General features: G+C 48.6%; 8 protein-coding genes across 8 annotated transcripts; 3 read left to right on the top strand and 5 right to left on the bottom strand.

Annotated features, from left to right (window-relative positions):
• Window positions 1-1,066: 1,066 nt before the first annotated feature.
• Window positions 1,067-2,945, top strand: N7503_008996 (ATP-binding protein; the record flags this gene model as incomplete). The annotated part of the gene is made up of 5 exons (XM_057068543.1): window positions 1,067-1,344; window positions 1,403-1,768; window positions 1,822-2,063; window positions 2,119-2,459; window positions 2,514-2,945. The coding sequence occupies 5 exons, from the start codon at window positions 1,067-1,069 to the stop codon at window positions 2,943-2,945; spliced, it is 1,659 nt and encodes a 552-aa protein (XP_056919398.1).
• A 208-nt stretch (window positions 2,946-3,153) lies between these two features.
• N7503_008995 (uncharacterized protein) lies at window positions 3,154-4,263 on the top strand (the record flags this gene model as incomplete). Its single annotated transcript, XM_057068542.1, has 2 exons — window positions 3,154-3,448; window positions 3,536-4,263. 2 exons carry the CDS (start codon window positions 3,154-3,156, stop codon window positions 4,261-4,263), a joined length of 1,023 nt encoding a protein of 340 aa, XP_056919397.1.
• A 993-nt stretch (window positions 4,264-5,256) lies between these two features.
• N7503_008994 (ferric reductase family protein) lies at window positions 5,257-7,124 on the top strand (the record flags this gene model as incomplete). Its single annotated transcript, XM_057068541.1, has 3 exons — window positions 5,257-5,970; window positions 6,030-6,215; window positions 6,270-7,124. 3 exons carry the CDS (start codon window positions 5,257-5,259, stop codon window positions 7,122-7,124), a joined length of 1,755 nt encoding a protein of 584 aa, XP_056919396.1.
• A 300-nt stretch (window positions 7,125-7,424) lies between these two features.
• N7503_008993 (uncharacterized protein) lies at window positions 7,425-8,880 on the bottom strand (the record flags this gene model as incomplete). The annotated part of the gene is made up of 3 exons (XM_057068540.1): window positions 8,739-8,880; window positions 8,586-8,683; window positions 7,425-8,537 (listed from the first exon to the last, which is right to left on the bottom strand). Exons 1-3 carry the CDS (start codon window positions 8,806-8,808, stop codon window positions 7,425-7,427), a joined length of 1,281 nt encoding a protein of 426 aa, XP_056919395.1. The 5' UTR covers window positions 8,809-8,880.
• An 879-nt stretch (window positions 8,881-9,759) lies between these two features.
• On the bottom strand, window positions 9,760-13,897 carry pmcB (putative calcium-translocating P-type ATPase(PMCA-type); the record flags this gene model as incomplete). The annotated part of the gene is made up of 6 exons (XM_057068539.1): window positions 9,760-10,570; window positions 10,627-12,064; window positions 12,125-12,267; window positions 12,326-12,756; window positions 12,813-13,733; window positions 13,817-13,897. The coding sequence occupies 6 exons, from the start codon at window positions 13,895-13,897 to the stop codon at window positions 9,760-9,762; spliced, it is 3,825 nt and encodes a 1,274-aa protein (XP_056919394.1).
• A 2,651-nt stretch (window positions 13,898-16,548) lies between these two features.
• N7503_008991 (uncharacterized protein) lies at window positions 16,549-18,183 on the bottom strand (the record flags this gene model as incomplete). Its single annotated transcript, XM_057068538.1, has 1 exon — window positions 16,549-18,183. The coding sequence occupies one exon, from the start codon at window positions 18,181-18,183 to the stop codon at window positions 16,549-16,551; it is 1,635 nt and encodes a 544-aa protein (XP_056919393.1).
• Window positions 18,184-19,533: 1,350 nt separating this feature from the next.
• eb1 (microtubule-binding protein BIM1) lies at window positions 19,534-20,691 on the bottom strand (the record flags this gene model as incomplete). The annotated part of the gene is made up of 6 exons (XM_057068537.1): window positions 19,534-19,596; window positions 19,667-20,139; window positions 20,203-20,280; window positions 20,400-20,434; window positions 20,532-20,603; window positions 20,678-20,691. The coding sequence occupies 6 exons, from the start codon at window positions 20,689-20,691 to the stop codon at window positions 19,534-19,536; spliced, it is 735 nt and encodes a 244-aa protein (XP_056919392.1).
• Window positions 20,692-21,291: 600 nt separating this feature from the next.
• N7503_008989 (F-box/WD repeat-containing protein) lies at window positions 21,292-23,489 on the bottom strand (the record flags this gene model as incomplete). The annotated part of the gene is made up of 3 exons (XM_057068536.1): window positions 21,292-22,264; window positions 22,327-22,672; window positions 22,736-23,489. The coding sequence occupies 3 exons, from the start codon at window positions 23,487-23,489 to the stop codon at window positions 21,292-21,294; spliced, it is 2,073 nt and encodes a 690-aa protein (XP_056919391.1).
• Between the last annotated feature and the right edge of the window lie 873 nt (window positions 23,490-24,362).

Raw genomic sequence — 24,362 nt, 5'->3', positions numbered from 1 at the left:
CGGAAATCGGACATTTAATGACTTGAATTTGGAGCAATTGAGCTTTGTTAGATATGTGGTCATCCATATTCTACCGTAATAATATAGAGTGCCGGTGTTGGACTTCCACCATGAGAGTGACGTACAGAAGGTTGAGGCCTGAGGCTTCCCCGCGGAATTCTTCATTTTATCTCATTGTGGCTTTGTACATTTAAGCGACGATATACTAACATATCATTCTGGTTTTTTTTTAATTCTCCCAGCAATTGATAGTTTATAGATTTGATCCGAACTCCTCGTTGTTCTGTCAACCCCTGGTTACGTATGTGTTGGGGCCTCAGCTTTGGGATGACTCCCGTGTTGTGGAGAGAAGAGACACCCACAAATAACTTTCAATTGTGTTGGCCAACTGGTAAGTTTCAATAAAAGCTTTTAGCTGTCCTCATCTCTGGAGCTGCCCCATAGAAAACATCGAGGTCTAGAAAGCTCTCCCCATTTTTTTAGGTAATAAATCCGATATGCCTAGCTTGAGACTACTAGTATCTAGGGAAAGAGACATAGATCGAAGGATAGGAATTGAGCCCAGCAAATTTAGGATATAACTTTTTCCCAATTCACTTTGCTAGAGCTGCCATGGAACCTTGGAAAGCTGAAATTGTGTTTATGGCCAACACATCTGCCAAGCCTCTGTAGTGTTAGAGACTCCACCGCTCAGCCACAACGCCTTCTTTGCACCCTTTCCTGGCTGACAACCTCCAGGGCCGTATCCCATTCCACTCATTGTCTCTCTTTCTTCATTTCTTTTCGTTCCTTACCTTGTGTGCTTTTTTCATTCCAATCATTAGGGTCTTTTGTCCTGTCCGCTCACTTCTTTATTGACGCGTCAGCCCCTGGAGGTGTGGCGTCGACCTCGGAGACAGGTCTATAACAGTCTAAAGCCGTGGCTGTTGCAAGAGTGCATAGGACCAACTAGGGCCCACAAATTACTCGTGGATTGCATATTGTTGCACAAAAAATAAATTCTCTTAAGGCCCTAATCCTTTTGAAGTCGAATTAGTGTCAAATAAAGGCGCCAAGGAGATCCACAATGCTATGGAAAAGGCTCGCGCCACCCTTGTCATCATTCGCTCGACAAGGCTTATCGAGACCTGTTAGACCTCATGGGCGAATTCTGCAATACACAGGCAAGAGGTTCAACTCGAATCCTCAAAACACTGGCAAGTATAGCCCGGATCCTGCCGAACAAAATGAGGAAGAGGATCAGGGACGAGGCCAGAAAAATGATTCGGAGCCCAATGTGAAATCTACAATCCTCAAGATGCTTGAGACTGCAGCAACTACAGCAGCATCGATTTTCATCCTAGGGTATGATTGTTGTCTATATACACGACTAGATCGGGCTTAGCTAAATCGTCTCATATAGTGCGGCTGGTTATTCATACCACCGGTACTACAAATACTTGGTCCTGGACAAAATGGACAATGCGTTCAACCCAGGTGATCCTGCTCTTGAGATGGCGGGTGTTGTGTCTGGCAAGCATGAATATCACCACCAAGAGCACTGGATCCCCAGGGATGAGCAACCTCGGATTGACGACATTGTTGCCGGGAAACGAGCGGGCCACTACTATCTGATGGTCGGTGAGAAAGGCACTGGAAAGACGTCGATGCTCCTTGAAGCTATGCGCAAAATCAATGGCACTGGCGTCGCTATGTTTGAGGCGCATGCTGATCTGGAGATCTTCCGCATTCGACTTGGCAAGGCACTTGATTACGAGTTCCACGAGGAGTAGGTGAAACTCTCCACTTGTCAATTGAAGTGCTACTAATAATCGAATACAGCTACATTGGCAGCTTGTTCAGTATCCGTGGTCCGCGGGACACCACCGCACTTCTAGATATCGAGCGGGCCTTCAACAAGATGGAAAAGGTCGCGTTAGCCAGGAGAGCCTCGCACGGGCGACCATTGGTTCTAATCATCAATAGCACCCATTTGGTGCGCGATGACCATGACGGGCAGGACTTGCTAGAGATGATACAGCAGCGGGCTGAACAATGGGCTGCAAGTGGCCTAGTCACAACTAGTGAGTTCCCTATACCGAATTGCGTCCACCTTGCATCAACTCACCTCCAAAATAGTCCTCAACAGTGACGACTACTGGGTATATGAACGCCTGAAGCGCTATGCTACCCGCATGGAGGTTGTTTCAGTTACAGATTTGCCTAAGCAGAAGGCGATGGATGCTCTGAGGAGATATCGTAGACAGTTTTGCCACGAAGACCTTCCATCCTCGGTTCTCGAGCATGTCTACGATACGGTGGGTGGTCGGCTTTCCTTCTTGAATCGAGTAGCCAAATCCTCCGACATCTTGAAAACCTGCGATGAGATCTGTCGGGCCGAGAAGGTATGGTTCCTCAACAAGTGTTGGATTTTAGGTAAGGAGATGGACGACGATGTCATGGATGAACAGAAGTATTCCGTAAGTGTCCTTCCGTTTACCATATGATGATAATAAATACTGATAATCTTCCAGTCTGCCGCAATGGTCTTGGCCAAAGCCCTTGTCGATCTTGAAAATGAAATGGAAGAGACCTACCACCCCGAGAATGGTCATATCTTGCCTGAGGTTGAGCTACATAAAGCTCGCGAAATTATGACCCGCGCCGACTTCATGCAATCCTACGATCACGAAAATATCTTCACCATTAATTCGCGAGCCATGGTGCGTGCCGACTCCGTTCCGATGCAGCGTGCATTCCGAGAGATCTGTGCCATCGAAAACTTCGACCAGCACCTCGAAGGCACTCTGGAGCGCATTGGCGACATTGAATCTCTCGGCCGTACTCGTGAGCTGACCATCAAGGACCTCTGGGACCAAGGCAAGTACCGAGTCGTCGTGAAGGACACCAGGGGCAATGAGAGTGGTACTGTAGAGTTCTCCGTGGCAGAGCGCAAGGAAGACTAGATATTCAATGTATTTTATGTGATATTTATTGTATTTTCTAATTCAAACATGTCATACTTGGAATGTGGATTCCTTCCGACATTGAGGAACTACATAGTGACATCATCAGCCTCACCGCCAAACATTCCAAGTTTCCTGTTCAGTGAGAGCTTCTTGTGACTCCCCCAAACCTTCTATTCACTTGTTATTCAATTGCACGGAGCGGATAATGTCGCCTAAGAAACAGTCCTCTTCTAAGAGCGCTAAAGCGCCCGAGCGCGACTTTACGGAGGCTTTGGCCCCTGCGGTCCCGCGACTGGCGCGAATCCCCTCACCAGCGCGCTTCTCCCTGGCTGTCCTGAGTAGCCTCATCTTGAGCTCGGTCGCATTTACTCTGACCTCTCATCTGACCGTCGGCGACCTTGGCCTGATCAGCAAGCACCTGGAGGAGTGGTGGGAAGTGGGGGGCCTTGTAGCTTGGAAAGCCGTGGAAATTGGTCTAGCTTGGGTCCTGGGATTCGACAGTAAGTGCAGTTCCATATGGCTGAGGAAGCTATGACTTCTTCACCGAATAATAAAGACCGACACCTAATTCTTACCATCGTATCTAGGCTGGGATGTCGCGTCTTTCCTATACATAACCCACCTCCCCACCTACTCGCTCTTGACATTCTTCTACGGTGTCCGGCCGACTTCCACGATTATATCCTACATGATCACGGTCCTTTCGACTGTGATTCCATTTTTCTTCCTTCGTCGCCCTGCATCTGTTCACGATCTGTCGCACGCCCCCTCGGGCGCAGTAGCCAACAGATCTATCCTACAAGATCGCCCCACTACGATCTACACTACCCTCGCCGCGACCTCGATTTTCACCGTTGTGCTATATGCTAGCTACGCATCCTGGCTTCCCGCCCAGCTGGTCGTGCACTTCGACAGCATCCCAGATATTAGCGCCGCGCATGCAGGCCCCGCCGGGCTCCCGGTTCTCTTCTTGACTCTAATCCCTACCGGCTATGCCGTGCGCGACTTCCTTTTCGTTAGCTCCACAGGTCACGCGACAGATGTGACAGTGAAAGCTGCTGATCACGAAGGCGAGCTGTTCATCAAGGCCGTGTACCGAAAGACTTGGTGTCAACTGTCGAACAAGACTCGAATTCTTATTTCTCGGACTCTCGTGCTTGCCACCGGCGTTTTCTTTAATACGATTGTGCAGATAGCAGGCACAATCAACAGTGTTTCTGTGGAGGGAGCGTCTCTCTGGGCTGCGGTCTGGACGTTCGCAACGGTGGCAGTGGGTGCTGTCTTTGGTTGGATTGAGGCGGTGGATGGTGTATGATGTATGATGTGATGAGATACCATGAATGTGCAGGGTGTTGGGGACGTGTACTGAAGATTTGATTATTCGATTCTGATAGCGCTTGGTGCCTCGGTGTTGGATGCAATCTGTTTGTAATCATATTTTTAATTGGTGTTGAAAAGATGAGATTATTTGTTTCAAGATGGCCATTGCAAGCATCATGACCAAGAGTTATGTTCTCTTGAACTGGCAAGTCCCGTAGCATCTAATCATAATTAGCTAAGACAATTCGACAGGATTAGCTTGGCAAGTTACTTAGTCTTGGCTACCCCTCCAGGCCAGGATCCTACAAAAAACCAAGTCCGGTGATGGGGCCGGAGTATTTGATGTAGGATGGCCCTCAGATTTAGAAGACACCTGTCTGAACAAAATACACACTATTGTTTCGGCATCTGAGGGGTTCTTATAGGCTATTTACTTGCTTTATCAGGATATACTGACATTGGTGCCTTCATTGTGGTACTCCTCTTTTCGAGGACAGCTTGAAATTATGAATTCATCCCAATTCAAGGTCAATCAATGTTCTTAACTATCTGATATGCGCCACAACAAATACTCCTGCAGTCGTGGGGGCTATCTGCACCGGGATATTGAGTATAAATATGAATTTGCACCTTAAGCTATGGCTGCTCACTGCTGACATTCAAATTAGCTTTGCTTCAGTCAATCTTAGAAGTTTTTAAAGCTGATGATAGAAATATAATTCAAAAGTAAACTTCGCGTACATCTTCAAAAGGATATAGCAGTCGAAATACTCGAAAGAAATCAAGACCTCCTGGGGCCAGCTCCAACAATGCCAACAGCCAAGTTATCCCCCACTCTGCATGTCGAAAATGCCCTCTATATATAGAAAAATTTGGAATCAGGCTACCTACGGTACAATGACAAAACAGAAAATTAGAAAAGGAGGACTTATAGAACAGAGCGTCCCAAAATCACCCCGGCGCATGAATATGATACTCAGGAGAAACCATGAAATACCTCATCATCCTACCCTTTATCGGGCTAAGTAATGCTAAAGATGCAGACGTCGAATCGAAGCCCGTCTGGTCCAGCCATGAACCCATCCATCTTGCAAGATACAGTCTCCTCTCGTTCAGCTGCACAGCATTCGCCTACCTACTATGGCAGCTCTTTTTCCGCTACGACAACCATCTCCGACAACTTTCAACATTCGGCCATGATAATCAACGGTACTTCGTAGGACCATCCAATGATGTCCTTTCCTGGTTAAAGGAACATCTCATATATGCCCCGCTCTTCAAGGTACGGCATAATCGCGAGTTCCGGCTTTGGAACAATATCCACATGGGAACTGTACCGAGTCGGTTCCATAGTTTGTTGATCTTCGGGATGGTCTCTTTGAATATCGTTCTTTGTTTGGTGAATGTTCCGTATCAGAATAGGGATTCTGCGGCAAAGGCTATTCGGAAAAATACGGGGACGGTGGCTACTGCTAACTTAATTCCTCTTGTTCTGATGGCTGGCCGGAATAACCCGCTTATTAGGGGGTTGCATGTCCCTTTTGATACGTGGATGTTGTTGCATAGGTGGCTGGGGCGGATTGTGGTGCTAGAATCTCTGGTGCATACTATGACCTGGGGCATTTCTTATGCTGAAGCGGAAAGTTGGAGGACTGTTTTTGCGGCGCTTGTTAGAGGTAGTTTTCTTCGGGACGGTTTTGTTGTAAGTGTATACTTATTGTTCCAGAAATTTTGATGATTTACTGAGACTTGAGGGTCTAGGCAACTTGTATTTTGACAGTCATTCTTTTGCACTCGCCATCGCCGATTCGGCATGCCTTTTATGAAACTTTCCTTCATCTTCATTTCGTCCTTGCAGCCCTTACTATGGCTTTTCTTTGGGTACACTTGGATGGCATGCATTCCCAGAACTATTTGCTCACCGCAATGATTCTCTGGGTCTTAGAGGTAAGTGCCCCTTCTGACCCTATCAATAAAGCGAGTGGCTTAACCCAGTCCTAGCGTGTTGTCCGCATCGTCGTCCTTATATACCGGAACTACGGTCCCAACTCCACCACAGCGAATGTGGAGGTCCTCCATGGTGATGCAATGCGCATTACCCTTCGACTAGCACGACCATGGACCTTCCAACCGGGCCAACATTTGTATCTCTACATCCCAGCAGTAGGGTGGTGGACATCCCACCCATTCTCCATCGCCTGGAGCGAAGACACACATTCGGACGAGTGCATACCTTCATCTGAAGACGATCTTCTTGGAAATCGAAAAAGCACTATCTCCTTGATAGTCCAACGTCGTGCCGGGCTGACAGATCAGCTTTTTCGAAAAGCCTCAAAGGGATCCATGACATACTGTGCCTTGACGGAAGGGCCATATGGTAACATCCATTCACTAGACTCGTACGGAACAGTCCTCCTATTTGCAGGCGGACTGGGAATTGCACACCAGATTTCTTTCGTTCGTCACCTTGTGTCAGGATTTGCTGAAGGCACAGTGGCCACGCGCAAAATATTTCTCGTTTGGGTTGTTCGGTCTTCGGCGCATCTGCAATGGGTTCGGTCCTGGATAACAAGTATCCTGGCTATGGATCGGCAGCGGGATATAGTTCGCATCATGGTGTTTGTAACTCAGCCGCAGAGTACGAAAGAGATTCAGGAGTGTTTGATGACTGTACCGATTTTTCCCGGTCGGCCTAATATTGAAACGCTTGTTGATATGGAGATTGGGAATCAGATCGGTGCTATGGGTGTTATGGTGTGCGGGAGTGGGAGTTTGAGTGATGATGTTCGACATGTCTGTCGGAGGAGGCAGTCTACATCGAATGTGGATTTTATTGAAGAAAGCTTCTCGTGGTAGTTGAGTATTTGTTTTGTTTTGAGCGTATTCTTGTTTTATATTTCACATGCTCTTGGCAGCTGGGTTGGAGTTAACAAAACCTGGAAGAAGTCCTTTGAGGATCAAGTCACACAATATCCTCGTATGTTCACGAGTCGATAATGAAGCTAGCTAGGGATATCACCAAGGGAATTAAATAAGTTTCCGACCATACATTATCCCATCATGCGTGAATGAACAAAAGAGAAGAACCAAAGAAAGATAGTACAACGCCCGCATGCATCAAATGCTTGGTAAAATGACTCAATGGGTTGCATGACATCAAGCTTGAACTGTCGCGTCATTCTCTGTCGCATGTTCGGCCTGCGCTTCCTTGGATGGATTCTCAGGAATGATACCGGGAGGAGCCACAACAGACGAGTCTTGTGTTTCTCGCGTTTCCAGTGGGTTGGCAATAGACGATTGAAGCGATGCGTGTTGCGAAGAGCTCCCAGTAGACGAGTTCACAGACGCATGATGCGAGAGGTCCTCGCTGGGCGGTAGCGTAGAGCCATGTTGGGACTCCAGCTCGAAAACCTTTGAAGGTTCAGTAGGCTCAGCAGGCTGAGCGGGCTCAGCCGACTCAACAGGTTGGATTGGGTTACCGAGGAGCTCTCGAGGGACTGTGTTAAGCTCCCTGGGTTTATGTGTGGTACCCGGAGCAGACAACCCACTCCAGTGGGCTTCAGAAGATCCGATTTCAGAAAGCCCAGGACCCAAATTACTTAAGTCTCCCATTTCCAGTTCCGGCGGCACTTCACGACCAAGAGATTGGAGTCCACTGGAATCAGGATTCACAATGGGGTTCACAACAGGGTTCGCAACGGGATTCGCACTGAGATTCGCACTGGGATCCACAGCAGGGTTTCCAATGGGCTTTTTGGAAGGACGAGGCACCATCGAATTGAGAATGTGAATCAGTGATTCAGCTTCACGAGGAGAAGGAATCTCCCCACCAGCCAGATGAACCGATTTGAGTTTCCGCTCATAGATCTTCTTGTTGGCCCGTGAGCGCTCAGTGATAACTCCCAATTCACCAGAGACACCCCCATACAACCCCCGAGTTTTTGAAAAGGAGTAGAAGCCCGACACGCCCTTAGCTCCAGCTATACCACCAGATTCCGCACTGCGGCCCACCCCGAACGCAGCCGAGACATTAAGGCCCAAATGCAGGAAACCGGATTGCATGAACTTCGTGACCGCTTCGTCGTTATAGAGAACGAACACAAAATCCGTTAACTCGGCTCCAATGAGCCCACCGAATCCCAGCCCGCCGAGGCCAATGGCTGATGGAGCAGACCAGCTGTCGTCGGGGAGACGAACCACGACAACCCCAGAACCAAAACGCACGCTACCCATAAATCCTATTCGAAATACGGTGCAGATAATCAGGGCCTAGAATCGTAAGCCTCCGCGTAGCTAAGAATCAAAAAAATCGCCTACTTTAGCGCGCAAAAGGATCTTACGCGGAATCCCGCCATCGCCGACCACTTTCGGGTTGATAAAGGAGTCGATAATCGCCGCTGCCTTTGCGCATTCAGCTGGAAGTTGTTAGTTGGGTTGGGAGCTAGTGCGGAGAAAGTTGGGTTTGTGTACATGAAAGCGAAGAGGGGATCGGGTTGTGGAACGGGTTCCGTAAACCTGGGGATTCTGCGCTGGTCGACATTGTTTCACCCCCGCGTACCACTCACGACGAGTTGGATGGATTCAAAATCAGAACACAATCCATGGATCTTGAAGCTCCACGTTTCTCAGGAGGGGGTTGCAGCTTTAGTCATGGTGATCCCTGGACTGGTCTTGGCAACAGGCCGCTTTGTTGCGAGCGGCATGCGTGGGGGCCAACGATAGGCCAATAAGCAATTCAAAGCTTTTTGTCTCACTAATTATAGATTTTTAACTACAAAGTATATTCACGGAATGAAACTCTTTTTTTGAGTTGGACAGGGGATTCGCCGACTCAGAACTACTCGACATCTAGTAAACATCATATCCAAATGGTGTTGGAACGAAATAACGTTCAGTGAGTTTCGTACCAAGGTTCCCCTGCCACTGTTCCTGCAGGTAATCTGATGTACATAATAGCTTCAGGAAGTTTATGTGAGATAAAGTTACTGTAATCTTGAGTATGCAGGAATCTTCTATGGTCGAGAATCATTATTGACTATGGGGGCTACCCAACATATCCCAAGGCAACAGCCCTGATGATATCAGAAGTCCTGCATTCTGGCCCCCATCGCAATCTCCACATGCGCATGTGTGCAATTTCCCCTTCTATTCTCATGGTTACATTGGTTGCCTTGTACCTGAAAGGGCTAACTCAACACCAAGACTAATTTCTGAACCCGGGATACCCAGCTCAAATAGAGTAGCAGAGATGAACCCCGAATTTAACTACCGACTTTCTTCCTTTTTTCTCTAAGAGATAAGATAAGACTCTAGGTCTTCTCTGGATTTGAGGGGAGATGATTAACTTGGTATCATATTGATCTATGTATCGTATAGGCATAAAGATGAGAAACAACAAAATGAAAAGAAAAGCACGCTAAACGCTATCAAAAAGTATAACAAACAGCCACTCATTCATAAATCTTAGGAATCTCCCTTGAAATCCCAAAGTCTATGGCGACGCGGTCACAGTAATCGGGGGTACCGATATCGCCGGTGGCGCAGAAGGACGCTCTGGGCTCTCCTCTCGAACTACCTTCAGCGCCACAGGATTCTCCTCATCAATAACAGGAGCATCCAAATCATCAGGAGTGCCCGAGGACTCTTGAGCAGACTCACTAGTCTTCACATGCCGACGAGAAAAGACCCGACGGGTAAATCGTGTCACGGGTTGAATGATCGCTTTCACACCACGAACAATAAATTTCCAGACCATCAAAAATGGCCTGAGAATGAATGAACATGCGCTAACAATAGCATTAAACACAACCCCGAAATGACGGTCTGGAATCAGGCGGAGGACCACAGCCCATGGCAGACATCCAAAGCCACAGATTATACAAACTGCCCACAGGGTGCCATTGATTCGGGTTACACCGAATGCCTGGCCTCCGACGAAAATAATCATCACTTGTCCGGCGACAATGAGAGTATTGATACCCAGGAACCAATAGTTGCGGAACATGCCTTCAAAGATGTTAAAGCGATTATCGAGGCGGCGGTTGTTGAGTTCGTTGAAGATTTGCATCCATACGAATGTGTTGAAAACAACTGTGGAAAGCTGTTTTGCGCGGAGCGCCGGGTCGTCGGAGACGAGATGTGCGTTGAGAATTTGATCACCAGCAAAGTATAACATGAAGACGATGGCTAGTTTATAAACGGATTGTCCAAGAATCATTTTCCACATTGTCAAAGTGAAAAGTGATTTAGTTTTCGGAACGGGCTTTCGATCTAAGATATCTTTTGTTGGGCCATCGGTAGCTCTGTTGATGTGTTAGCTTGTGCCTTTGTTTAGTGACGGTAGCCAAGAAATACTCACAAGGCCAGGGCAGCAAAAGTATCCATAATTAGATTGACCCAGAGCAACTGCACAGCATTCAAAACACTCTGGTTTGAACTGCTATACACAGATGAAACGAAAGTCAAGATCACAGCGGTGATATTAACTGTAATCTGGAACTGCAGGAACTTGGCCACGGAATCGTTGACAGCCCGACCCCACGAAATGGCCGTGACAATCGATCGGAAATTATCATCCAGAAGAATGATCGAGCTAGCTTCCTTGGCAACTTCTGTTCCAGCAATACCCATAGAGAACCCGACATCAGCAGTGCGCAGAGCAGGCCCGTCATTGGTACCATCACCTGTGACAGCGACGGTCTCACCAAGAATTTTCAGTCGTTCAACAAGGATCCGCTTGTCTTCTGGTGATGAACGTGCCAGGACTTGGAGACGAGGAATGACTTCGTTCATTTCTTCGTCAGATAATTGGCGGAACTTCGGACCTTCCATGACGAGACCATCTTCGGTCTTGATACCACAGGCTGACGCGATAGCTGTGGCTGTCGCGACATTGTCACCTGTCACCATCTTGACCTGGACTCCTGCGGAGTGACATTTGCGAATGGCAGATGGGACTTCTGGGCGAAGCGGGTCTTGAATTCCAACAACTCCAACCCAGGTCATGTCATGGAAGAGATCGTCGAAGCTCGCGGCAGAAGGGTCATCTTCCAGTCTCTTGGCATCTTGTGGCGGCCAAGAACTAAAATCCTTGTAGACGATTCCAATGGTTCGAAGAGACCCCTGAGCATATTGCTCAATAGTCGTCAAAATGACCTGTCTTTCTTCATCAGACAGCGACTCGGTGCATAGTGACTCCTTGCAGGCATCAAGATCTGTGATCTGCGCGGAACAAGCGTCAACCATTAGCTCCGAGGCGCCCTTGACAAGGAGACGATATCCTGCACCCGGTTGTCGGTACACAACACCCATGCACTTCCGTGCGGAATCAAAGGGAATAAGTTGGGCAATTTCGGCAGATCCACGCTCCGAAGTAATGTCCATACCAAGGTAGTCAAGAGCCATCTGGAGTAGAGCGACTTCTGTCTTACTTCCCAGAAATTCTTTTTGACCATTTTTTACCTCTTCAAATGCCGTAGAGTTTAAGGCGACGCTTTTGATAATGAGATCTCTAACCGGGCCTGAGAACTTCTTGAAGCTCTCAGCAGTACTCATTGGTTTGTTGCCAGCGGTGTCAACATCAATTTCAGTGGACTGGCTGAAGCTTTCGCTTGAGCCCCAGGTACCGGCAACCACTGTCATCTTGTTCTGGGTCAGAGTACCTGTCTTATCCGAGCAGATAACTGTGGCATTTCCCATTGTCTCGCAGGCCCGGAGGACACGAACGAGGTTATTCTCTTTGACCATGCGAGTGGTAGCAAATGCCAAAGCCAAGGTGACAGCCAATGGGAGACCCTCTAGATTAAAAGCAGGTATTAGTTTTCTGAAAGTATCATATTGGGAGCAGGATCTCTTACCAGGAATAGCGACAACAATAACAGTTACAGCCACAATAAGGATATCCACAAACTCCTTGCCCTTGGCAGCGGAATTACCATGGTTATCTGGCAAATCGGCTATGAACCGGAAAACCAAGATCAAAAATAAGATGATTGCAGCACTGAAGCAGCTCGTTAGTAAAAATTTTCCGTATATCTGCCACGACATTGTTCACTTACGCTGAACCCAAATATCCAATCCAATCAGCCAAGCGACCCAGCCTCACCTGAAGCGGTGTCGGGTCATTAGTAGTCTGCAGTGAGAGCATGATGCGCCCATACGTAGAGTAAGGTCCAACGCTAGTAACCAAGTAGGTGCCAACGCCTTCCAGAACTTTGCTACCAGAAATCATGAAAGGGTCGAGCTTCTTGGTCGCTCTACCCTCGACGATCTGTTGCCAGACCTCATTGCCATCCGTTTTCTTCATCTGATCAGACTCACCAGTCGCAGATGATTCATCACATTTCACACCATGCCCCGAGATCAAAATTCCATCGGCCGGAATAGAATCACCAGGTTCAAGGTGGAGGACATCGCCTACCATGATATCATAGACAGACACCATCATAGACCTGCCTGAGCGAATGACTTTGACATCCCGATCATCATTCTAGACGATGACATGTCAGCAAATGATAAAGCAAAAAGAAGTAACTAATAACTCACCCGTTTGTTTAGTTTAGCAAACTGTCTTTCCTTCTGCCAATCGTTGGCAGCAGTAACAACAGTGACAATCAAGATAGCAACACAAATAGCAACACCTTCCACCCATTGCACTCCAGTTCCATCATCAATAGTCTCGTATATGCCCAACGACAACGAAACAATAGCAGCAATAGTCAGCAGAATAATAATCTTATCATTATACGCAATCCAAAACAATTTGAAAAAGCCAGTCGACTTCCGAGCCGGCAGTTTGTTATGCCCGAATATCCGGGTCCGGTCTTCGAAAGGTGAGCCACCATCGCCAGAAATAATTTCAGGCGTCGTACTCGGCACCTCACTGCTCTTCCCATTAAGGGGTGTTTTAGTCGTCGAAGGCCGTCTATCGTATAAAGGCGGCGTGACCTGCTGAAAATCCACAGACCCAGCCAATCGACCTTCATCAACAGATAAGCCAGCATGGATATCTGTCCGGAGACCGCGTTCAATTCCCTGCAATCCACCAAGGGCATGAAAAGCAGCGAGGGATTTCGGATTCTGCATTTTATTCAGTTGGCCCGGTGAAAAAGCGAATCTGTTATCCTGGACGTGGAAATCGGCTTCTTCACGAGGATCAGGCCGTAATGCCTCAGAGAGCGGCACATCGTCGTATAGTATTTTATTATTTGTACCGACGTCGGAATTCGTTCTCGAGCGGGGCGTCATAGTATCTGTATTTGAGACGAATGAGTCCGAGCGTGGACGGAGGGTATCTCCGTCGATAGACTGTGAGGGCCGATGCTGTGAGGCATTGTGCACGCTCAGGTGGTTTGTATCTTGATTCCATGCCATATCTGGAGATAGAGTTGATGATGGACTATGGGCAAAATCTGTGGGACTGGGACATGATGAAGACGCTGCTGCTGATGAAACAGATAGCGAGCGCTGGGGGGTCGAAACGCATAATGTTAGTATGGATATTTTGGCGCCGAACTCATTTCGGATGCTGGGGATGTATAGGAACGCACCTCTCTGCCCGAAGTATTGGTAACCACAATCGGGCTCAAGAATGAGCCCTGATGGGCCGTGTTGTGATCTGGAGAAGACATGGGTGCCGCTAATGCACCAAGCTAGCTCCTTCAATTATGCAAGTTTAATAAAGGGTTCCAGTTTGTGATTTCGTCTGTTGTTCCTGTTTCAAATCTGGGGCGCAAGAGACTGTTATGACTCTGCAGGGTGGCTGTGTATAAATGCCCAGACTGCCGAGAGAATGTAGAGCCGAACATCGGTAGGACATCCAAGTCGCGCTAGGAGTTAAGAAGATGCCAAGCTGAGGTCCACAGGTTTGTTGAAAAGACCGGCGGCAACAGTATTGGCACGAGGGTAGAAAAACGCTGTCACCCGGGGTGATCCTTTCAAGATGACGTTTCCCAAGAACACAGCCTCTTGTTTAGGTTACTGGGCGGCCCAACTACTCATCAGACCAAAGGCTACAAGCATAATCCGAGGTACGGATAGCAGAAACACCGATAATACTTGGGGGCGAATTGGAAGGAGCCGCTAGCTGGGATGAAGTACACGGACACCAGGTTGACATATGCTTGGATCTACTAATCTTGACTGCACAATCTAGGCGCCGGCATACTATCTCTCAAACTCCAGCTTATTCTTTTCGGCCCGTGGCGCTGGGCCTGACGACAGGATCAGATATTGGAACTGGTTCCGCGAAGAAAGCCGTCCAATCCCCATTTGTGCTGACGGATTTGGGCTTGCCGCCGATTACTTTGGGTGGAGTGGTTTGCTTGCTGCGCCTCAATGAGAAACCAATGATATGAAATTTGACAAACTCCGCCTAACTCTATGCGTCAGATATAATGTTGACCCATCAAATTTTATGGTAATTGTTTCCACCAAGTAAGGAGACGAGAGAGTTTTGTCGAGGATGTCATAGCGGCTTGGTATACTGTAGCTTGAGATACTTAAGAGGTCTGTGCAGACAAGGTTTGGAAAGTCACTCGAATTATTAATCAATCTCTGTAAGCGGATGACAAGTCCTCATTGGCAGATGATGGCAGGGGTGCGAAGATCATGTATTTTGGCCACTCAGCATTGGTATGATTCAGTCTGCAAGGAAGCTTGGCGGTGATCTTGCCACTAGCCACATGTGGCTGAGCCCCGTGGCAATTAAAGGTGTGGCGCTGCGGAGATAAGGTGATGACCACCACGTCGGCTAGGCATATGCCAAGCTGAGCCTCCAGGCACTCGGGCACATGCGATCGTGGGGTTACATGGTGGCTGATCAGCAGAGGAGGCTGTAATGCACTCAGCCTGGAGTAAGCTGTCTTAAATTGTCGGCTATATAGGCAACACCCGACTCAAGGCAGATTTCGTATTCATGCCCTTATTAGGCGTGGATATAATCGCGGAGTAAACGCCTGGGCAAGACATTGCACGAATGTAGAACGTTTGAATATTTGTGATATTCCAAGATAAAATTTGTCGGTGTTTTGAATACCTAATCTTTGGCGAGTCCGTTGCCAGCTGCTATATGTTCAAGTGTGGTGACATATAGCTGGGCATTTGTATCATTCCCACACATAGATCCAAGTCCAATGAATCAAACAGTATGATTTTCTCTCCTAGCATACCGTAGTCGATGTAGATACTACAAGCATGCATATTCCCCTCAGCAGTCCGCTGCCAAAAACCCCCCTTCTCCCGCGGCAGCCTAGTCTTCGCAAGGGCTAGAAGCACAGCCCCCAGACCTAGACCCTGTGCCCTAGGATGAACAAAAAGTTGATCCAGTGCCTTTTCTTCCTTGTTTATTGCCAAGAATCCCAGAACCGTGTTTTTACCAAACTCGTTCTCAGTGACCGGTGAGATTTTGGATTCAGCCTGAGTAGCCACGTTATCTCGTAGATGTCCGGCCGCGACAGCAACTGCTCAAGTCGCTCCCGACAGCCTGTCAGGGTGTTGAGAGATGCGAGCGGAATATTGACTTCGGGTGGAAGGCTCTTCCATGACTCAGAGAATGTTTTTGGTGTCCCAGAAAGGTGGAGTAAAGACAGCGGAGTGAGATTTAATTCTGGTATCATTATCAATGTCTCTTGATGGGGATATGTTTAAAGTGAGATCGTTGGCTTCCAGGCAGAATAGTAAGCTGCGAGTTAAACCTTGAGAGTTAGTCTAAAAGTGGCCGACGGACAAGTGATGAGACAGATGACCTCGTACTGACTCGGATACCTAGATACTGAAACAAGTATACTTCGCAGCCACATCCTAGGCTTCTATGGTGATGATCAAAACGCATTTGCTCTAGGCTCAATTATTAAATTATCCTGGGCTATCCACACATTAATGGCATGACCGAAGATTGGCTCATAACCGTATTACTAAAATGTTCCTGGAAGCAACGACAAAAAAGAAATACAGACAGGTAGACAACAGATGGAGAACAAAATATTGACAAGTGAGGGGATCAGAGAATGGGTATCTATATGGAAGAAATGACAAGAGAAGAGAAAAGATGAAAAAAATGGTGTCAACGACAGGAATGGCTCAGAGAGTAGGAGAAGACGAAGCAAAGCAGAACAAGAAGGTGAAGGCGAAAGAGGACTGTATCCAAATCAAAGCGCTCAAATGGGTCGTGGCCTATCGGCAAGGCCAGATCGCCAAGCCCCGTAAATGCATCGGCTTTTTGTTTTGTTTTGTTTTTCTGGTTCGTATCGCATATCGCATATCTCGCAGAGGGTACTCTGGATCACAGATCTAGACTCTCCGTGAAGCGGCTGCCACGGCTTCCGTCAAAGCTTGGATGGCTCCGTCCCACTGAATCCGGTTGCTGAGGTACCGCACTTTGGGGCTGAGGGATCAGGTGTGGAGAAGAAGTGACCATTGTGGGAGAGCCGAAATTCACTGAGTTGGAGACGGGAAGTTGAATCTTGGGCCGTTCTGGGGGTGGGAATTCGTCCGCTTCCCGTGTGTAGTTCGTGTCAAGTGGTGAGCCATACGGAGATGCTGGAGGCGGACCATGTCCACCGGGAGAAGACAAATTTCCTCCACTAGGTCCTGCACTAGCGGATGGGAGAGATAGACCAATCAGACAGTCGGGGATGGTAGGCGAGTCACCATCTAATCCACCGCCAAAGCCATCTCCTCCGTGGGTGAGAACGGGAGGTATCTTCCGGCCCGAGATCTTTTGGAAACCGCGCTCGCTAGAATTGGAATCGACTGTGCTATCAGTCCTCGTTGTCATGGTCGACTGGCGCCAGCGCTTCATAAAGGCGGGAGCCAGGTACGAAGTGGTAAAGACGCTTGAAGGTCTCTCGGCCATTTCCCTGGTAGCAGCAGTACCGGCATCGCTGGATGGAAGGGCTTGGTTTCCCTGGTCTTTAAAGAAACGCTGGAAGTAGCCACGACGGCGAAGGATATAGAAGAGAAGAGCGAAAATCAAGGCTAGACCAGCAACACTGCCTATAACCCCGCCTACTATTTTTGATGTTCTAGCGGAGATGGAAGGTCCTGAGCCTGAAGACCCTGTGTTCGTGGATGATCCTGATCCATCACCGGACCCAGAGCCAGAACTAGTACCAGTGTGCACTGCACCTCCATACGATTCCGTAGATGAAGATGGCGACTGAGTCGAGGTTGAATAGTAGCCAGTCCACGAAGTGGTAGAGTCGTAGTCGTAGTATGAGGATGAGGATGAGTACAAGTATGATGACGATGAGGATGAGGAGGATGATGATGATATAGATGACAGTGATGATGTTGGGTAATAGTAAACACTGTTTGTAGTTGGGGTAATGGTCGTAGCCGAGGTTGTGGGGCTGCTGGCGTATGAAACCAGAGGAGTGGAATTACAAGGCTGAGAGCTAGCAGCTGAAGAGATCTTGGGCGACGAAATAGGTACACGCTGCTTGCTTGTGGCCGTAGTAGTGATCTGCGTGGTAGATGATGTGATCGACGTGATCGGGGAATCCGTTGGAGAGGTCACGAGCACTGTATCACCCACCGAGATCGTCACCCCAATAAGAGCCGTGCTTGAATTTGTCATTGGAAAGTCCGTTCCGATGGATGACCAAGTTGGCGAGGCACTCTCCACCACTTGCACTACAGTCTCCACTGCAGCTGTAGTTTGAGATGACTCAGCTTGTCGCTTTACCAGGAAGTCATCGGAGAGAGTAGCTCTATTCTCCAGGCAAGCTTTGTCCAGCAGCGGGTAGCATGGCTCGGCCAAAATTGTATCCTCTGACCCCAGAGGCTTTTGCACTTCGTTTACGTTCTGCACGATTGGGTTCGAGTCATCCACCACATCTCCTTCACTAGCCTCATGTCGATGCTTTGAATTGATGATCCTGCCGATCCGGGAATGGCGATATCCGTGGTGAGACATCGTGCCGATGGTTGTCAAAAGATAAAGAGTGTGGGAACAAAGGTTTGTCGTATGTCCTCACAGAGGTCGGGGCTGGATCGACCAGCACGATGGCGAATGGAAGTGAATGTTCCTAGGCGAGTACACCGTCGGGATAGACAGCAGCCGGGTCTTGCCCGCTAATTCGATAGAATGAATGGATCCAAAACTTCCAAAAGGAGGAAGCTGGCGGAAGAAGTAAGGAATGGATGTTGGCCGGATAGAATTAACCGCCAACGATTGAAGTTCAGTAAAGAGTGAATGGCATTCGTCTGAATATCCTGGTGGTTGGATACTATTAGCATGGTTCAATTCACCGTTGACTGAGGTGCGACATGGTAAACATTGTGTTGTTTCGTTTCTTTTTTCGGTCTAACTCGGACTCATATGCCCCACTAGGAACGTACCAGGATCAAAAGAGTGAAGGAAAAAACACAAGTGAAGAAGAGACCGCGCGGCCTAGTCCATGTTGAACATTGCAGAAGACGATTTTCCCTCCAAAGCGCTAACGATCAAGTGATATCAGCGTCGACCCGGAAGCGACGGGTTCAACGGTGATAAGCAAGACGCACTGGGCGTTTGTAACACGACGTAGTTCCGAAGACTTTCTTCCTGCAGAAACAGTGACTCTGTTGAGTATGTCTTGAGAGTGGGGGAAAGAAAGAAGAGAAGAGAAAAAAGCGAAATGGGTGGAACGGCCAGACCGGGACCCAGCGCTCCCCTAATCGAAGCTAAGTCCCGACCCGCGTGGATGACGAAGTAGCCCGACGGGGCCAAATTGTTTTCTACACTTAGGGCTTTCCCCTATACTTTCAGGGGGTCGGGATGCTCACAAAGAATTGGAAGATATCAAAGTTGAGAGAATCAAGATTGATTCAGAAGGCATCTTTGTTTATTTGGAAAAGGAAAATCCATAAAGATGCGAGGAGACCAACGGGGGGCTCGAAAAAGGAATAGTGACGCTGCAGGTACACGAGTGAAAGGACGAATCAGAGGGGAAGAAGTGGATAGTGCCGAGTGTTCTGGCCAGCCACTGTCACCCCCGCTAAACTGCATGCGGTTTAGCGTCTCACGCGGGTTTAATTATCATTCAGTAAGGACAGAAGCCCGTCCTATTAATATTACAGGTGATTACTTATTAAATGGGGCCCCGGTGCAACCAATCATCTAAACCCTGGTGAAACCACACCAATAATAATCATCTCTCTACTCTCTGTACTTCACAGGTGTAAAATCACTATCTGCGTTCTCATCTTGAGAAACACAAACGGGGGGTATTTAGTAAAATGGGACAGTTCTCGCGCTAACAGATTCCCCTCCCTAGTTTGCCGCTTAGAATGTCTCCAGTTCGTCGGCAACACCCTCTTCCGCCTCGGCCGGGATCTCGAATCCATCCTGAAAAACAAAGTTTAGCATGGAGCCTCCTAGCGGATAAGCATAACAAGTGACAGAATCATAAACTCACCTCAGTCGAGTACAGAATGCCCTGGATGTGCTTCACCAGAGTGTCCTCTTCCTTCTCCAGCTCAGGGTCGGCCTCAATGGCGGTCTGCAACAGCAGTTCAATGTCACGCAGCTTAGCAAAGTAGAAGTCCCGCTCCTTCTCAAGACCAGCGATGGCCTCCTTCTGGGTGGCAATCTCCTGTGTCAGGGCCGAGGTGTTAGGGCCTGAGGTAGCAACCCGGGGACGGGCAGCAGATGTGACCGGGGTAGCTCCACGGCGAGAACCAGCCGAGGGAGCGCGTGAAGAGGCAGAGGCAGCACCAGCAGGGGCACCCGAAGCCTTCCGTCGGCCAATGGCGTCATATTCACCACCGGGGTAGTGCTGGTCCCAGTATCGCTTGACCCACTGAAGGAACTCCAGGTTATCCTGCATGCGGCACTTGGTGAGGGATTGAACGGGGACGGGCTTCTCTACACCATGGCGGGCAAAGACGTCTGAACGAAGGTTAGGCACTTCAGATGGGGTCGGGGACCGAGATCAGGTTCGTCGGGACATACTCTGGAGGACCTTGAAGTTCTGCAGGTAGGCATATTCGGTGTTGACGTTGAACTTGACGCGAGACATGGGCACGTCCACTAGAAAAGAAAATCCACCGCATCAGTAAAGACTATCCAGCTTTATTTTTTTTTCTTGCCCTTTCCCCTTTCGCGTCTGACCGCTAGTCGGCGAATCTTGCAATCAAGGCTGAACTCACTGAAGATCGAATCAAAGATCTGGCATAGTGCGGCACTGTATCGAATATGCAGAATCCCACGTCAGTCACACTCTTCTAGCCGCCAATCCGTTGACCAGTCGTCACAAGAGGGGGCTTGTCGATCTATCATACCCGGTTCCACATTGTTCGATTTTGGTAATGTTCAACTGGAGCAGGTTGTTCAACCAAGCCAGCAGCTCTTGTCTAAGTAAACAGTATGGTTAGTATATCATTGACGCGTCGTACAACTAATTGACGATAGGGGGTGCCAGCCGAACCTGGATTCACCCATGGTGGGGTAGTGATAGCCGTAGCCGAAATTGTAAGGTAAACGGGGGGTGGGAGGAACGTGAAATGGAGCGTATTGGGCGAAGCGCTAATTAGGAATGTGTTATTCAGAACCAGGGCTCCTTGTCAGGGTTTGCCTGTCTGTGTTGATGCAAAACAGCGACGTGATTGTTTTGATGCCAAAACCCACGGATCACAGTGGCACTAGGCACCCAAACAACCAATCGCAAGGACTTTACATCATCTCACCGCCTTGCAGCCTCAGGCTTCCATCTCTAGCTTTTCAGTTCTATGGAACTATGTTAGACTATTGGAAGTATGTCTGGGAATATTTTTTAGACAAAGGAGTGCCTGTGGTCGATTGTATATAGTCCATTGCTGTAATCCAAAGCTTTAACGCATGAAAGCCCCAAAGTGAACGTGTAAAATATCTATGCCCCGAGTGCCCCCTAACTTTCAAATGTCAAATGTCCGAAGTTCCCAATTTTATACCAACTCCCCCATAATCCATCCATGAATGCCAGCCAATCTGTCCCAAACCAAAGGAATAACACGCTAAATATTATTTTCAGAGCAAATATATTATATGTACAGAGACCCGAGATCACTCTTCTAACAGGTCAATTCCGTCGAGGCCGTAGCCGAAATCCATGATCACAGCCCGGGAGTCCTGACTGGTGGCCACAATTCGGCGGTAGTCAGACTGGACATTCAGCATCCAGCTGGTAGTCCATCCGGGCAGATCAATAGATAATTCGCCAGAGTCAGCATCAAACACCTTGACACTCATATCGTAACTTCCGCTGACGATACGCTTGTTCATGCTGTCCAGATGTAGCGAGCGGATCAAGCCAGTGTGGCCCTTGAGTTCACTGACCAACTCGCCTGTGTTGGCATTGAACTGATAGATAGTCTTATCATTTCCACCAGTCAAGATGGTTCGACCATCGTCGCTAAACTCAACACAGGCTAGACCGCGGTCCTTGCTGGGGAACTCCTTGACGCAGTGGCCGGATCTGACGTTCCACAGCTTAGCCACGCCATCACCGCTGGCCGACACCACGAGATCACCCCGCAGTTGCACAGCATTAACCGGCCCGCGGTGACCAACAAGGTTCTTCAGTAGTTCACCGGTCTTACGGTCCCACACGCAAATGGTGCTATCCTTGGAGCATGAAACGATGTAACGATCATCGAAACAGACATCCAGTACACCAGCACGGTGTCCAGCAAGACGACGGATCGGCTTGTAATCATTTTTAATATCCCACACGATGCAGGTATAGTCAGAAGACCCAGTGACCATGATCTCCTCATCAAAACGCAGACAGAGGATCGAGGCGCTGTGGTAATCAAGTGGCTGCTCCATCGGCGAAATAATGTTCTCCAAAGGAGTGGACGGGGGACAAATGGTCATAAAGGGAGACTTTCCAGTCGCCTGTTGGGCTGGATTGTTCACTTGGCCAATTCCAGGCACTTCACCCGGAGGAGGACCAATGACCTTGAGGCAAGGCCAAGGATAGTGAGCATCCCATACACGAATGGTGCGATCCCGAGACCCAGTAATAATTTTATCCCTAGCAGGACATTAGCATCGATTGATTCAAAGAGATGAGATTAGCAGACATGTTCAACTTACTCATCAAACTGCGCACAGTAGACACTGTCTTGGTGTCCATGCAAGTAAATGGCTGCCGCTTTGCCTTCTTTCCAGCGATGCTCGAGAGCTCGCCGGACAAGAAACATTCTCTTCCAGTCTTGGTTAGGAATCTTCTTTCCCAACCCGAAGGACTGCTTTTTCTTGGTTGCTGTGGTACTAGCAGGACGACGGGGGTAGGCACCGCGGAACACAGGCTTCCAAACGTAAGGAGACGAGGATTGCTGGTTCCAAAGATGCGATACAAGCTCGGAGTTCAACAAGGAAGCAGGATCCAGGTGAGAAAGAATGTGTGTCATGATTTCAGCAGGCAAGTACGAAGCCGGATCTAAAGATCAGTTAGCCATGCAAACAATATGACGAAAATTGAGCTCGCGAGTCAGATCCTTACCAATGCGCATAATATCTAGCTCAGTGTCCGAGTCAGTGTGGTCCCGTAGATCGATTTCGATTCCACTCTCTGAATCCTGCGTCACAATCGTATCGAAAGTCTTCTCCTGTAGCGATCGGGCGAGTTGGAGCCTAGCCATCTCCATCTGTTCGTTCTGCGCAGCAGCCGCAGCACGAGCCGCCGCACCCGAGAATCGATCATTCGGTAAGATGGGCGGCTCCGATCCATGCCCTGGGATAGGGATTGGAATGGCCGAGGTGGGCGCATAGAAACCGTGTAATGCGGAGACGCTGTTCAGGGAGGGACGTCGGTTGACGCTGTAGGCGTTGGTCCACGGCTGAGCTTGCACCTCCCAGTTACCAGACGCAGCATTGCGCTTGTGGGAATGACCTGCGATCTGGTAGTGGCGTTCGGTCTCCTCCTCCTCTCCAGCAGCGCGCAGGTTATGCTTCGAAGATTTGTTGCGAAGGGTGACCGAAAGACGGCGTCCCAACGCAACTAATCCATCCATCGGATGGCGCAAGCTCGAGAAGCTCTTAGCCGCACGGCGCCGGGGCACGGCATGCGGAAAGGGCTCCATCTCCTCGACCACCGAAGCATTATTATCCTGGCATGCCTCCACCGGGGAGGTCTCTTGCCACTCGCCGAATGTACAGTCTTTGGGAAAGGTGATCTGCACTGCGGTGCGGGCTCGTGGGCGAAGTGATAGCGAGGGGTGGCGTCTCGTGGAGGTAGTGGTCTCTCGTGGCGACATGACGTCGGCAGTTCGGGAGTAACGAAAGGCGAATTAATAACAAATATACTGGCACTGATGGCCTTTGGCTGATCAGTAGTATATCTTCACAAAATGATTGGACTTTTTCTCCAATCCCAGTCTATATGGTGTTGATATAGAAAATGCAAGTGTACCGGGCTGAAGGGGGGCGAATCAAGGTATGGAAAGATTGTAACGACACAACGTGCCCTGGGAATAGAAGGAAATGAAGGGAATGAATGCAATGGATTAGAATACAGGAACAGAATCAAAGAAGAAAAATAATGAAAAGAGGGCTGCGCAAGGAGAGATAAAGGAGAAGCGGAAGAATTCCAGAAGGAAAGATTGAATGGGTCTGAGAGTCGGGCGGTGAATCGGCACCGATTGATTGGCTGTATCACAAAGTAAAGACAATGTACCAGTGTCTTTGAACTCTATAGTGAACACTACCAAGTTTGAGGTCACTGCTACTCGCCGCGCTACCCGAGCCTGAAAAGAATTGATTTTTTTAGGCATCTGGGGGCAAATCCTGGGGCTGACAAGAGTGTGGAGTACCGCTACCCAGAAGATCACTGGAGGTTGCCTTCCGATCCAAGTACCGAGTACTTCAAGTAGAACCAATGGTTGACCTCGGAGTGGCGGTTTAGGCCACCTCATCCAAGGTTTCTTCCAACTCTGATTACAATCGGGGAAAGTAGGAATTTGGGGGTTAAAACTTTTCTCGTGATTAAAACCTTTCAAGTCCGTTCATATCTGACTATATGAAACTCCGCTGAATTGACACGTGACGTCATCATGTAGATAACCAGCACTTATTGCTTCTTATCTTTCTTCCATCTATCCCATACTCACATGCCATATACAGAGAGACAC

Source organism: Penicillium pulvis (assembly GCF_028828015.1).
Source record: "Penicillium pulvis strain IBT 33274 chromosome Unknown contig_7_segment1_segment0, whole genome shotgun sequence".
NCBI classification, from domain to species: Eukaryota; Fungi; Ascomycota; class Eurotiomycetes; order Eurotiales; family Aspergillaceae; genus Penicillium; species Penicillium pulvis.
Note: the sequence above shows the minus strand (reverse complement) of the source record. Positions and strands in the feature narration are given on the sequence as shown.